The 15033-nt window shown below is 41.3% G+C and overlaps 1 protein-coding gene across 7 annotated transcripts in view; it reads left to right on the top strand.

Annotated features, from left to right (window-relative positions):
- The first annotated feature begins 3458 nt into the window (after nucleotides 1-3458).
- ATP6V0A1 (ATPase H+ transporting V0 subunit a1) overlaps nucleotides 3459-15033 on the top strand; it is a 45256-nt gene continuing 33681 nt past the window's right edge. For 4 of the 7 annotated variants that reach the window (XM_044247887.1, XM_044247886.1, XM_044247892.1 and 1 more), the window contains exons 1-5: nucleotides 3459-3532; nucleotides 5758-5855; nucleotides 6808-6936; nucleotides 13794-13897; nucleotides 14230-14356. In XM_044247887.1, the coding sequence (XP_044103822.1) occupies nucleotides 3517-3532; nucleotides 5758-5855; nucleotides 6808-6936; nucleotides 13794-13897; nucleotides 14230-14356 (474 nt within the window). In that variant the 5' untranslated portion in view covers nucleotides 3459-3516. The remainder of the gene's footprint in view (nucleotides 3533-5757; nucleotides 5856-6807; nucleotides 6937-13793; nucleotides 13898-14229; nucleotides 14357-15033) is intronic. The other 3 variants (XM_044247891.1, XM_044247888.1, XM_044247893.1) reach the window with 1 other exon arrangement.

The following is a 15033-nucleotide window of genomic DNA, read 5'->3' as shown; positions in this document are numbered from 1 at the left end:
AAGTAGGCAGAGAGAGAGAGAGGGGAGGAAGCAGGCTCCCCGCCGAGCTAAAGCCTGATTCGGGGCTTGATCCCCGGACCCTGGGATCATGACCTGAACCAAAGGCAGAGGCTTTAACCCACTGAGCCACCCAGGTGCCCCTGATTTTGATTTTTAACTTAATTGCGTTGTCATAGAACATTATCTGTTTAGCAAAGTTCTTTACTGAGATCTGCTGTATGACCAGTTGTGCTCAGTTTTCATAATGAATTCCTAGAGAACTATTGGATACTGGGATAAGAAAAATATGTGTGTGTATGTTTTAGATTAAGCTCATTGATTAGGTTGTTCACATTTTTTCTGTCCTTATTATTTGGTAGACTTTTTGAATTAATAATTTAAAATTGTATTTAAAATTTTCCACTACATAGACAGATTGTCAGTTGTCTCCTTGTGGTTCTGTTAATCTCTGTTGGAAATATCTTGAGGATGCCTTGCCCAGATATTTTGAAACGTCTTACCTGACACTGGTTGCAGTTGAACTTTGCCTACAGATAATGAAACCAATGGAGTTATCAGGAGTCTTTTGTGGCTCCTTTCGCCTTAGTTTCATGTTTATTAAAGTGGAAATTTATGAATGGAAGGCCAAGATACTGCCTGCTCAGTGAAAAAAGCAAACATTTCCTTAGAGACATCCAAGTTTAGGATTATTACATCTTCCTGGAAATCGTTTATAGTTATTCTTACAATCTCTAAGTAATGCTTTTTGCCTTAGATTCTCTCTAATATTAATATAATACTGATGATGTCCTTACTGGTTTCTCCATTTATCAGTCTATCCCTCTTACAATGTATTCTGCATATACAGTATTATTTTAAAAAGTAAATCTTTTTTTTTTTTTAAAGATTTTATTTATTTATTTGTCAGAGAGAGAGGGAGAGAGAGCGAGCACAGGCAGACAGAGAGGCAGGCAGAAGCAGAGGGAGAAGCAGGCTCCCTGCCGAGCAAGGAGCCCGATGTGGGACTCAATCCCAGGACGCTGGGATCATGACCTGAGCTGAAGGCAGCTGCTTAACCAACTGAGCCACCCAGGCGTCCCTAAAAAGTAAATCTTTAAAAAGTGTTTCTGAGAAATGGGATTATTTGATTCTATTCTGCCTATGGAAAAATTCTTCCCCTTCTCTGAATATACAATTTATTTATGTCTCTGAGTCACTTGTCTTAGTCTTTCTGCTTCATTCTGCCTATTTCTGCTTGGTGAACTCTGCCTCATCTCCCAGAGTCCCACCTCAAGTGTTTCCTTTGTACATTTTTTTGACTTACTCATTTTTTTCTGATAGTAATTCCTGTATATTTTCATTTCTTCCTTTCATTTTTTTCATTTTTTCCCCTTTTCTTTTCTTTCCTTTTCTCCCCCCACTTTTTTTTTTTTTTTTTTGGATGTAAAATTCATATTCACTGAGATGCATAGACCCTAAGAGTACAATTTGATGATTTGGTAAATTTTTTACCTTTGCAAACACCACTCCAGTCAAGATATAGAATATTTGCATCAGCCCAGAAAAGTATTTTCTGCCTATTTCTGGTCATTCTCCATTAGTTTGATTCCTACCATCATAGATTAGTTTTGCCTTTCTTGAACTTATATAAATAGAATTATACATTGCAAAGGCTTATGTCTGACTTTGTTAACTCAAGCTAGTGTTGAGATGTGTCTGTTTTTATGTGTATCTATAGTTGATTCTCTTTTTATTACAGAGTAGTATTCTGTTGCATGAATATACCACAATCTCTTTATCTGTTCTCCTATTGTTGGATATTTGGAACAGTGCCAGTTTGGGGCTATTGTGGCTAGAGCTGCTGTAAACATTCTTGTACAAGTCTCTGGAGACAGGTTTCATTTCTCTTAAGCAAATACCTAGTAGTGGAATGCTTAGTCTGAGGTAGGTAGGTGTATGTTTAAATGTATAAGAAAATGATAATATTTACTTTTTAAAAAATAGTATTTATCACAACAAATTGTATTTATTAGTTTGTGTCTGTCTCATCCATGGGTCTGATAACTCCTTAAAGCTCGGGCATACTCTTTGTTATTTACACTGGTGCCTGTTATAGTGCCTGGCACATAGTTGGTGCTCCATAAATGTTGAGTGAGTAGCCATAGCTCATTATTTGTATTTCTTTTTTTAAAAAAATTTTTTACTACTTCTAAGCTCATTTTTAAATTAAATTTGATTTATTTGTTTTAGAGAGAGTGTGTGCATGTGCAGGGGGAAGAGGCAAAGGGAAAAGGGGTGAGAAATCTTTTTTTTTAAATTCTTTTTATTTTTTTATTTAAAGGTTTTATTTATTTATTTGAGACAAAGAGAGAGAGAGTGAGAGAGAAGCACAGGTGGTGGAGGGTGCAGAGGAAGAGGGAGAGGCAGACCCACTCCTTACCCCAGAGCTCAATACGGGGCTCGATGCCAGGCTGAGATCATGACCTGAGCCAAAGGCAAATGCTTAACCAAGCCACCCAGGAGGCCTGGGGTGGGAGAATTTTAAGCAGACTCCATGCTAAGTGCAAAGCCTGACCTGATCACGACCTGACTGGAAACCAAGAGTCAGATCCTTAACAGACTGAGCCACCCAGATGCCTCTTATCTGTATTACTTTTATAGAGTTTATCACATGGGGGACACCTGGGTGGCTCAGTGGGTTAAGACTCTGCCTTCAGCTCAGGTCATGCTCTCAGGGTCCTGGGATCAAGCCCCACATCGTGCTCCTTGCTCAGCAGGAAGCCTGCTTACCCCTTGCCTCCCCCCGCCGCCTACTTGTGATCTCAGGATGTCAAATAAATAAATAAAATCTTTAAAAAAAAAAAAAGTTTATCACGTGGTATCTTACTGGTTGTCTTCATCCTTTTTCTTTATTAGACTGCAGGCTTCTTAGTAAGTAGGAAGTTTTATTTTAGTTTTATTTCCCAGAATGTCACATTGCTTTGAAAATTACTTGTGATGTATGACTAAAAAACCAGCCTGTCCCTAGGAAGTGAAGACTTTGAAAGAATAAGAGAAGTTTGCCTTCTGTGTCTTCTGATGGGGATGAAGAGAAGGAAAACCTGGCAGAGCTTCTGTTACAGCCATTGCTCAAATTTTTGGTTGGGGGAGCTTACTGAGACCTTGGCCTGGGAAGACCATTTGTACTGTATTGTTTTCTCTAATTTGCCTCCATTCTAGTACTATGGTGCTATGGTGCAGGAGGGTTTTTTACCTTCAGTTGATGTGATGGGCCTCAAAACAGTTTATGAAGATCGGTAGGCTTTTTGTTAGTGTTGCATCATGCACTGACACAACATGTTAGTTTTTCGCTTTGCAGAGTGTTGCTTTTGAAACAGAAAATAGATGCAGCATTTACACTTGATCTTAGCCAAAAGGCAGAGAAGCGATTAGATGCAGCATTTAAATATGTGGTATTGTGTTCTTATTTTGCAGTTAAATCCAGATGTGAATGTTTTCCAGCGGAAATTTGTCAATGAAGTTAGAAGATGCGAAGAAATGGATCGAAAGCTTCGTATGTGCATTTTTGGTTCCATATTATATTCCTGTAATGAATCATTTGTCTTAAACTAGAGACACTAGTCCTCTTAACAAAAGAAGAAAATCCTACAGAAGAAAAAGAAAGAAAGAATAGTCTTACGATCCTGATATTAAGATGAATTTCTTGTGTACAAGTAGATTTTATGGTATTGGGTGTAGGTGGTGCTTAATGGAAACCTTGTTTGAGATGACAAGACTGAAAACTGAACATAATGGTTATTATTATTATTTTTTTGTGTGTGTGTGGGAAGGTTTTTATACCAGTACTGCATTATAGAGTTATGAGAGGCAGGGCACAGACCCCCATCTTATTTTATTAAATAATTTTTTATTTTATTTGTTTAAAGATTTTTATTCATTGGGGTGCCTGGGTGGCTCAGTGGGTTAAGCCTCTGCCTTCGGCTCAGGTCATGATATCAGGGTCTTGGGATAGAGCCCCGCATAGGGCTCTCTGCTCAGCAGAGAGCCTGCTTCCCCCTCTCTCTCTGCCTGCCTCTCTGCCTACTTGTGATCTCTCTCTCTCTCTGTGAAATAAATAAATTAAATATTTTAAAAAAAGATTTTATTCATTTATGAGAGAGAGAGACAGAGCACAGCAGAGGGAAAGGCAGAGGGAGAGGGAAAAGCAGAAGCAGACTCCTAGTGATCAGGGAAACCATCATGGGCCTTGATCCCAGGACCTGGAGATCATGACCTGAGCCAAAAGCAGATGCTTAATGATCTGAGCCATCCAGGTGCCCCAATAATTATTTATTTTTAAAATCTTTTTTTTTTTTTTTAAGATTTTATTTATTTATTTGACAGAGATATCAAGTAGACAGAGAGGCAGGCAGAGAGAGAGGAAGGAAAGCAAGCTCCCTGCTGAGCAGAGAGCCTGATGCAGGACTCGATCCCAGGACCCTGGGATCATGACCTGAGCTGAAGGTAGAGGCTTTTACTCACTGAGCCACCCAGGCGCCCCTAAAGATCTTACTTTTAAGCAGTTTCTATATCCAGCATGGGGCTTAAACCCACAGCTCTGAAATCAAGAGTTGCATGCTCCACCGACTAAGCCATCAAGATGCCCCACTATCTAAGATGTCAACATAGCCTTTCTATGAGGGAAGAAACTAACACACTTAAGAGTACTGTGGAGAGTTGGGGTGTTCATAGACTTTATTTCATCCTTCCGGTGGGTGTTAACCTCATTTAATAAATGAGGAAGCTGGGGCACCTGGCTGGCATAGTTGGTAGAAGATCTCACTATTGATCTCAGGGTCATGAGTTCGAGCCCCATGTTGGGTGTAGAGATTACTTTAAAAATAAATAAAAAAACAAGTAAATAAATGAGGAAACCAAAGATCAGAGAGGTTAATTGACTCGCCCGAGAACATAACCAGTTATGCTGGAATCAGTATTTGAATCCTGATTGCTCTCTCTGGCTCCCAAACCAATGATCTTGTTACTCTCCTGTGCCAGCTTTCAGCTAGCTGATGGGTGAATTTGGTCTCTGTCCCAGAAAAAAGTCACTGGTTGTCACTTTTCTGGTATTTTGGGGCCTTTCTCCATGTCACTTTTTATTTTTTTGTTCTGTTAAAACTGATAATTATTGTTTTCATATTTTATGAAACTGTTGATCTGGAGTTGTCTCACTAGTATGCTAAATGTCAAATATTCTATTGAATTGTGCCCTTCTGTAGCTCTGCTGTACAGCAGTATCTACAGATTGAAGCATCGTACTCTGGAGTACTGGTTGCACAGGGGGGAGAACTGACGCAGATGAGCATTTAAGATCACGAGAAAGAAAGAAGATGGTTGTGGGATGATAATCCTCTTTGGGATGTCTGTGATTTAAAGATTTTATTTATTTATTTGACAGACAGAGATCACAAGTAGACAGAGAGGCAGGTGGGACGGGGGAAGCAAGCTCCCTGCTGAGTAGAGAGCCCAGGACCCTGGGATCATGACTTGAGCCAAAGGCAGAGGCTTTAACCCACTGAGCCACCCAGGCGCCGCTGGGGAGTCTGTGATTTAGAGAGCGTGCAGTGAAAGAAAAGGAACGTGGAGGGAAAATAATTTACATGTTGTGCTGCCTTCGTATGAAAGTATCTTTATAGAACAAAGCTCTTTTTAGCCAGGTTTTTGCTCTTTTTTTTTTCCTCAAATATTGGCAATTCCAGGCCTACGTTATACATGAATGTTTTGATTCTGTCGTTTTAGGATTTGTTGAGAAAGAGATAAGAAAAGCTAATATCCCAATTATGGACACTGGTGAAAACCCAGAGGTGCCCTTCCCCCGGGACATGATTGACTTAGAGGTAAACAATTCTAAGGAAGCCAGATATGTTTCTTTCTACTTAAATGCAGAAATTATTTTCCTGTGTGAATGGAGAGTAGAGGAATTCTTGCTGCCATTGTCCACATTGTCTCTTGCTTATGAGTTTCTTGTGGAGACTTATTATAGAGCACTGTCTTGAATAATATCACATGCTACCAAATAAACATTTATCGCCTTATTGAAACCTTATTGGATTAATGTCAACTTATTACCATTTGATTAATCTCACAGACTAAATGAATAAGCAGTAGACTTTTTTTTTTTTTTTTAAGATTTTATTTATTTACTTGACAGAGAGAGAACAAGCAGGGGGAGTGACAGGCAGAGGGAGAGGGAGAAATAGGCTCCCTGCAAAGCAGAGGAAGCCCGATATGGGACTCGATCCCAGCCGAAAGCAGTCACTCAACAACTGAGCCACCCAGGCACCCCAGCAGTAGACTTTTCCATATTTATTTTATCCAACCAAAGTCCCCTGAAAAATTCAACCAAGTGTGTAATAGAACCTATAGATAAAGACAGAAGATGCTCAGCAAAAAAATTTTTTTTTTTTTTAAGATTTTATTTATTTATTTGTCAGAGACAGAGGGAGAGAGAGCGAGCACAGGCAGACAGAGAGGCAGGCAGAGGCAGAGGGAGAAGCAGGCTCCCTGCCGAGCAAGGAGCCCGATGTGGGACTCGATCCCAGGACGCCGGGATCATGACCTGAGCCGAAGGCAGCTGCTTAACCAACTGAGCCACCCAGGCGTCCCTCAGCAAAAAATTTTCATCAAGAAAATTGTCCTGGCAAAAACACATATTTGCTGGGTAGATATAAAATTTGTTTGAACCATGAGGGTTGCAAGAATTCTATGGGATGGATGAATTCATCTGTCTTTCAGAACAAGCATGTTGAGCTTAGTGTAAGTTAATAGTTTGAATTTTTTTTCCTGTAGGCCAATTTTGAGAAGATTGAAAATGAACTGAAGGAGATCAACACAAACCAGGAAGCTCTGAAGAGAAATTTCCTGGAACTGACTGAATTAAAGTTTATACTTCGCAAAACTCAGCAGTTTTTTGATGAGGTCAGACTATTGTTTCTTTTAGTATTTGAGCAGCTGATATCACACCCGCACAAATGGGCCATGTTGTTATGCCAGAAATTATTTTAATTTGCTAGTTTGAAAGCAATACCATTTTTGCACCGTTTTAGTTGAAGAAATATCAGATTATGTTCCATTTTTCATGCAGTACACAGCCAGTCATAGTTTTGTATATTTTTGCATTTTCTGCAGTTTTTCATCCCAAGCTGGGGAAAGGAACCCTAAAGTAGTTGTATATACATAGTTGAAATTTTTACATTGCATTTTAAGGTAAGTAAAGGGTTAAGGTAAAAGTTAAAGCAACAAGAAACATTCCGTCCTACATGAAACTATAATGAAGTTTTAACCTCTGAACTTTTTATCATCAAGTTTTTATTTTTATTTTATTTCTCTGTGTTTGCTTATCAGTCATGAGCATATTTGTAATTATCCACAGAGCACATATCACATTTTAATTTTTCAAGAGTTTTTCTTTATGTTGTATGGAAATACTGGAAGGATGCCTGTTTTGAAGTTCCTGGGTTTTCACAGAGACCATGCACTACTTTATAGAGAAAAATGTAAATCAATTCCTGCGTTAAAAATGTAGGTTTTTTAAAAGGAGGGCTTCCTTCTAATTATACCTGGAGAGGACTTTCAGCCAGATCTTGCTTTATGGGTGGCCCAAGATACTGGTAATTCTCTTTTTTATGGTCAGGTATCTTGGCCACCAGATTAGTAATACCAGACACTTCAGCTGTTGGTCCAGCCACTGTTCAGTGTGCCTTCCATAAGATTCTTCATTTCCTTTGCTCAACAACGATGACAAATTCGGCAAAGCTTTTTAAAAATAGAAGGCCCATTTTAGTTAGCACATGATGTATTCTCTCTCTCTTTTTAAAGATTTTACTTATTTCTTTGAGAGCAAGAGAGAGCGAGAGAGAGAGAGAGAGAGAGAGAGAGCGTGCGCATGAGCAGTGGGGAGAGGGAGAAGCAGGCTCCCTGCTGAACAGGGAGCCCGATGTGGGACTCCATCCCAAGATCCTGGGATCACGACCTGAGCTGAAGGCAGAAGCTTAACCCACTGAGCCACCCAGCCGCCCCATGTGATGTATTCTCAGTTCTACTTTTAATATCTGTCTTTTAGGGAAAGACCAACTCTCTAGCCCTCTAGACTGGAGCACGGGCTCTGTAAGCAGCAGCGTGAGCCTCACCCGGGAACTTGTCAGAATGCATATTACTAGTCCTCACTCCAGACTCCGGGAATCCGAAACTCTGTGGGTGGGGCCCAGCAATCTGTTTTCACAAGGTGACTCTGAGGCATACTAGTTTGTGAACTGCTGGGCTCCAGAAAATTAGCTGAAGATGCGACACATTCCTCAGTAACTAAGAACTGATTCAGTGAAGCCATGCTAATTAAAAAAAATCCGTTGGGGCAAGGGAACATGGAAAAGCTCAGATGAATTTAATTGCGTGATCATCCCAAGAATCAGAATCTGGCTATGTACCAAGAGAGGTTTGGTGTGAATATTCAGCTTGCTGACTGAGTGGAGAATTTTGAGACTGACAGAAACTTCTTTCACTAGTACTCGATATCTCATTGCATTAGAGGGTGTGGGGCAGTGTGATGAACTCTTTCCAAGTGTTTCAGGTCTTTTGCAACAGGCATGGCCACTTTTGCCATGTGGTTTTAATGAACAAATAATCTGGAATTCCAGTTGCTCACTACCTGAACTGTTATTGTATTTATATTCATTAACTCACTGAGCTTTAATGAGCACCTACTCTTCGTGAGTCACAAGATGAGTAAGACATGGTCCCTGTGCTCACGGAATGCACTGCTGAGTCATATCAGGAAACATGCCAGAACACGGTGCCTCCATATGCTCCCAGACGTATGCTCTTCTAAAGCCTCCCAAGCTGCCCACAGGTCCATTTTCATCTGGCCTCAGAATCAAAGCTCAGGTACTTTGAGCATCATTTGGGGCTTAATTCTTTTGCCCTACCCCCACTTCTTCCCCTTTTGATATAGTCTTAGTTTATTGCTGGGTTGTTGCTGAAATATATGCAGATGTCTTTCATAACCTCCTGAGTTTAAGGAATGGAATAGGTTTCCTTGTCTAGTGCATTCTGAGAGAAAATCTGAATAAACACTGACAAGTGGATTCCCTTACAGGCAATAGTTACTTGAATGTTTTTAATGTTACTAAAAACAAGATACTAAAAACGAAATAAGAGAAATCACTTGGAAACGATCCCAGTTTTAAAATCGCACGTTCTGGATTTAGGAATTTTCTTTGTGATTAATAAATCTCAACATGAAACACCCATGCTGAGAAGGCACTCTGGAAGTCTTCGTGACCTTCATGCCCGATCCATAGTGTGTTGTTTTCCCCCTTACACAAAACACTTTTTGGTGGGGGGCAGGGAATAACCTTTTTTTTTTTTTTTTTAAGATTTTTTTAATTTGAGATAGAATGAGAGTGAGAGAGAGAGAGACATGAGGATCAGCAGGCAGAGGGAGAAGCAGAACTCCCTGCTGAGCAGGGAGCCCGATGCGGGGCTCGATCCCAGGATTCCGGGATCATGACCTGAGCCAAAGGCAGGTGCCCAACTGACTGAGCTACCCAGGCACCCCAGGGTGGGGGGTGGGTAATAATCTTGAAGTACTTTTGAGCATGAGGCCTTGGCTGTGAGAGATTCTTTGGCTGTTTTTGTCATCAGTCTCTCTTGTTCCTAGAACCCTCACCATAGTGTGGGGAGCCGTCTGGCAACAGCTACTCTGCCTTTCTTCTTGAGTGCAGAGTCCATGCCTTGCAGAGGCACGTCACTAACTCAGAGGCTCAGCCAGGTCCCTTTCAATGGCCCTTGCCCTACTGTTGCCAGACAGCAGCATCAGGTGTCACTGCCTTGACAGGAAATGAGACCTCACAGAGTAAGTGCATCTGTTCATGTGAGCGCACACTTTAAATAATGCGAAAGATAAAGAAACTTGGGACCCTCAAATCTCGGAAATGTAATTTTTTTCACAAGATTGTCTTCCATGCCTGAGATTATAATGTTTGCAAATGGCCTAAAACACGACCAGTTCAAACCCTTCTTTTTTTTTTTTAATAAAATTTGGTGAACATGATCAGTAATTTATAATAATGAGTTACCAGAAAATGGCTAAATCAGGAAATGGTCCTTTCCATCTTTAGGCATAGTGGTCATGATTGGCAAGATGTCTGGAAGGGGAAGAGTAAACATAAATTGAGCATTCTTATGATTTAAGATGATTACAAATTCAACTTAGCCATTTCTTATCCAGAGCATTTAAAATGACTTGTTAATGATTATCCTTTTCTCAGTCTTCTTGCTTATGAAGAACTGTAAGAGCTGGAGAGTGTTCTCTGCATCTTTTACCATAAGTACCCTAACATATGAGAGCGTAAAGAAGACTGGAAAAGTAATGGTTAATGGCATGCAGGTCTCCCTGCCTTCCTTTCCTTCTGCGTCTTCCATCCATCTGCTTTTCTTTACTTTTCTTTGCCATCTGCCATCTCCTCCTGGGCTTGGGTGAATACCTTCAGTGATGAAATGTGGTTTTTCTCGCAGTGTAGCTGGAAGTAAAAGCATTTACTCTTGTTAATTAATGCAGCTTGAACCGGACGTGCTGTGGACAGGACGCCGCTGAGATTCTGCCACTTCCTCTTTCAGGGCATGGTTTTCATGTTCTGACTGGGGGAAAGGTGAACCGGAGAGCATAGCAAGTAATTCAGACACACATTGGCAGCGTTGTTACTGTTATTAGGGAACCCAGAATAGGATTCAGATGCCCCACAATGCAGTTTTAGAGATCGTCTTAAAGGCCCTCAGTGAGCAGTTCTGGTCCTCCTAGTTCCCCATGAGGCACAATTATTTTATTTTAAAATGTTTGACTTTTTCCTCTCTAAGGTTTAGGATTTTTTTTTTTTTTAAGATTTTATTTATTTAACAGGGAGAAAGAGATCACAAGTAGGCAGAGAGGCCAGGCCAACAGAGAGAGAGAGGGAAGCAGGCTTGCTGCCGAGCAGAGAGCCCGATATGGGGCTTGATCCCAGGACCCTGAGATCATGACCTGAGCCAAAGGCAGAAGCTTAACCTGCTGAGCCACTCAGGTGCCCCATAAGATTTAGGATTCTTAAGTAGCAAGTAGTGAAATTATTAATTAGAATCTTATTGCAAGTTTTCATTTAATTTGAACTCTGCTGAGGATTGTGTACGCCCACAGAGTCCCAGGGTGGGAGTAGATGATAGGGTAGTCTGGTTTGCCGCTCCAGCAGTTGTCCCCTGTACAGCACATAGGCTTGCACTGTGCCTGATCTTTTGGATTTACTAAAACCAGGTCTTATGAACCGTGGCAGGAAGTAGGCAGAAGTCTTGTGGGTAGCAGTCAGTTTCACTGGTTTTTGCCAAGGGACATCCCTAGAACAAGTTGACATGAGGTAGTCATCTAGATCCATAAAATGAGTTACCTGTGGCTTGCAATCAGCTGATTTGATATTAAGTAGAAACAAGCTAAACTTCCATTTGATAGGAAATGGAAACCTGTTGCCCCCATTATTTCATCTTAAACTTTTTCAACATCTGAGGACAGTATCTGTCTGCCCTCTGATGTATCAGTGCCTGCCCTTCCTTTTCTTTTTTTCTTCTTTTTTCGGGGGGCCGGGGAGTGAAAGAAGGGTTGAATGTTGATCCTGCATCAGCTTTTAGAATTGACTTCCCCCAAAATTTATTTATTTATTTTTTTAGGCTTTCAGCCTTATCATTTGGTCTATATCCGCAGGTTTACACTCAATCCTAAAGTCCCCCCCCCCCGCCCCGCCCTTGGTGTTACCTTTATGGTCCTGTCACTTATCAGGTGAGATTCCCTTGTGACATTTTTAAGGCTTTTTTGTTTGTTTGTTTGTTTTGTTTTTTGTTTCTGAGATTTTATTCATTCATTTGACACAGGGAGACACAGCGAGAGAGGGAACACAAGCAGGGGGAGTGGGAGAGGGAGAAGCAGTCCCCCCAACCCCCCGTCAAGCAGGGAGCCTGATGTGGGGATCCATCCCAGGATCCTGGGACATGACCTGAGCTAAAAGCAGACACTTAACAATTGAGCCACATAGGCGCCCCACCCCGTGACGTTTTTTTTGTTTTTTTTAAAGATTTTATTTATTTATTTGACAGAGAGAGCTCACAAGCAGACGGAGAGGCAGGTAGAGAGGGAGATAGAGGGAAGCAGGCTCCCCGCTGAGCAGAGAGCCCGATGTGGGACTCGATCCCAGGACCCCGAGATCATGACCTGAGCTGAAGTCAGCAGCTTAACCCACTGAGCCACCCAGGCGCCCCCCCCCCCGTGACGTTTTTTGATCACAAGGTTAACAAGAAGGGAGTTGAATTGATGTTTGGAATGAAAATGATAGAGAAAAATTCTCCTAATTTTTTTGTTTAGTTTTGCTTTTGAAAAGGAAGATTATTCTGACTGATTTCTAGTCTGGTCAAGCAAGCAGTGTGTGGATATTAAAGTTGGGGAGATCAAGTGATAGAGACGTTGATTGGCCTTTATTTTTTAGAGCAGCTTCTCCTTTCTGATAAGAATAAAAGGTGGTAGGATGCGTTGGGTAGAGAGCGTCTAGGAAGTCTAGATCTTCATCTGAGAAGGTCCCTCTCCTTCATTTCATTGTATAAACTGTCATGGTGGAAATCATTTTAAATCTGAACAATTAAACTAGCCTACATGCTCTATATTGGCTTATTATCGGTTACATTATCTTCACCTGATTAAGATTATTGGGTTCCACTTTGTTCTCAGTGACACTTAAGCTATATAGCCTAACATCACCTTTTTAATATTCTTCGATTCCCGGTCAGAAACTAGGCCACTCAGAGAGGTTTTCATCTTTTCTTCCTTTTGTTGATACAGTGGAGGCCTAGGCCTACCCATTTACTGTGCTTGTGGAGAAAGAAATACTCTCTCTTTCTTTTTTTAATATGATTTACTTTTTTTTGGTACGATTTTATTTATTTATTTATTTGTCAGAGAGAGAGAGAGCGAGAACACGCACAAGCAGGCAGAGGTGGAGAGAGAAGCAGGCTCCCTGCGGAGCAAGGAGCCTGATGCGGGACTCAATCCCAGGACTCTGAGATCATGACCTGAGCCAAAGGCAGCGGCTTAACCTACTGAGCCATCCAGGCGTCCCAAGAATACTCTTTAATTTCCGTGGCTTGGGGCATTTTATACGGTGGCCATGTTGAAAGCTCTCATGTTCTGAATTTTGAAGAACATGGAAACCCAGAATGTGGAAATGCCCCTTCTGCCTTTCTCCTGATAACACTGCTCGGGACGGTGGCTGTGCCTTGCTTTCTTCCTTGGAAGGAGAGTCTCCATCTTTCACATTCCCACCTAGGGAAAATTCTAGTCTGTAGCTGCCTGGAAAATTGATGTTGCGAATATCTTCACAGTTGCTTTGGTTTTGCTAAAAACAGAAACATTTCAGCTTCCATCCATATGCACACATATTTCCTGATACTTTCATGGCTCATTCAGGGAAACAGAAAAAAATGGTTTCCACCAAATAACAGATTTATACATTGTCACCATTATTTAATGTTTTTTCCTTTATTCCTTGTTTCAAAAACCATTTCCCCAGACGCTTTACTGGGGCAGTTAAGCTTTCTTTTCCTCTTGTTTCTTTCCTTTGTTTTCTTCCCTTATTGTTTTTGTGGGTATGTCGTCTCTTTTGGTGGTTTCTTTCTTTTCCGTCTTTATTTTCTGAACTTATCTCCTGGTTCCTCGTTCCCTGCATGCCACTAACTATTTTCATTAGATATTAATTGATTTGTGAATTCAGGCTGAATTGCATCATCAGCAGATGGCGGATCCAGACTTGTTGGAAGAGTCCTCGTCCCTCCTGGAGCCAAGTGAGATGGGAAGAGGCACACCTTTAAGACTTGGGTAAGTCGTGCTTCAGCCCTCCATCACTCGGGGTCACATTCATTTTTGCTGTCAAAAGAGTAGTGAGGCTGGGCATTCACTTGTTTCCAGGACGTGTTCTCTTCTGAACTTATTGAGACGTGTTCCTATGTCACTTTGGATTCAGTTCCTGAGCTGTTCCATCAACCCTCTCCTGGTTTTGGGAAGAAGACTTTGGGAGCCCTTTTGACATAACATTGCATAGCTGTGTGTTTGTCATGTTTGCACCTCTCCCCTCACTTCCCTTCTTTGTCTTAAAGCCTTCCAACCCATGGCGTGAAGTAGAGTTCCCCATCTGGCTCTTCTCCCCACAGCTTCGTGGCTGGTGTGATTAACCGGGAGCGCATCCCTACTTTTGAGCGCATGCTTTGGCGGGTGTGCCGGGGGAATGTGTTCCTGCGACAGGCTGAAATCGAGAACCCCCTGGAGGATCCTGTGACTGTAAGACAAGGAAATTGTGTCCCGTGGCGTAGGTCTTGTAAAAGGGAGCTCAGAGCAGTAACCCTGCATGGTACCCACTGAGTCTGACCCTCCCACAGAGGATCCCTTAAGTTTCCTCCTGCCTCAATCTGCAAATAGGAAGTATTGCTCTTTTCCTCTTAACTTCCATCCTCTGTGTGCCAATGATGTGTACTGACAGATGCATAGACATTTCGAGCCTCACCTGTGTCAGTATTATTTGGACTATAAGTATATTTTCTCCCCTTATTTTAAACTTCAGCTTTATATACTTTCTGTTACTTATCAGAGGCCAAAAGAAAATTAATTAACTTTCTATGAAAATTCAGAGTGTGACATCTGAATTTCCAGTTCCAGTTCCAGTTCAATGTGTAAGGAGAGGAGAGAGTTCCTCCTCCACTATGACCTTTATAAGTTGATGAAAGTTTTACTTGGTAAAGTTTTTTGTCTACTTGTTTGTTGGGAGATTTAGAAAAACTTTGTTTAAAACTAATACATTGCGCAGGATCAGAGGATCTTCCCTACCTCGTGCTTTGCAAAGTAGGAATGGCTGACATCTTAGCATTTGACATTAATGGGGCAGAGCTCTTAACATCAACATACACTAAGTATGGTGAATCCTGATTTCAAAGTTCCCAAGCAAGGAAGGTGAAATGTTC

The sequence above is a fragment of the Neovison vison genome, chromosome 5 (genome assembly GCF_020171115.1).
Source record: "Neovison vison isolate M4711 chromosome 5, ASM_NN_V1, whole genome shotgun sequence".
NCBI classification, from domain to species: Eukaryota; Metazoa; Chordata; class Mammalia; order Carnivora; family Mustelidae; genus Neogale; species Neogale vison.
The sequence above is the reverse complement of the archived record's forward strand: the minus strand, read 5'-3'. Positions and strand labels throughout refer to the sequence as shown.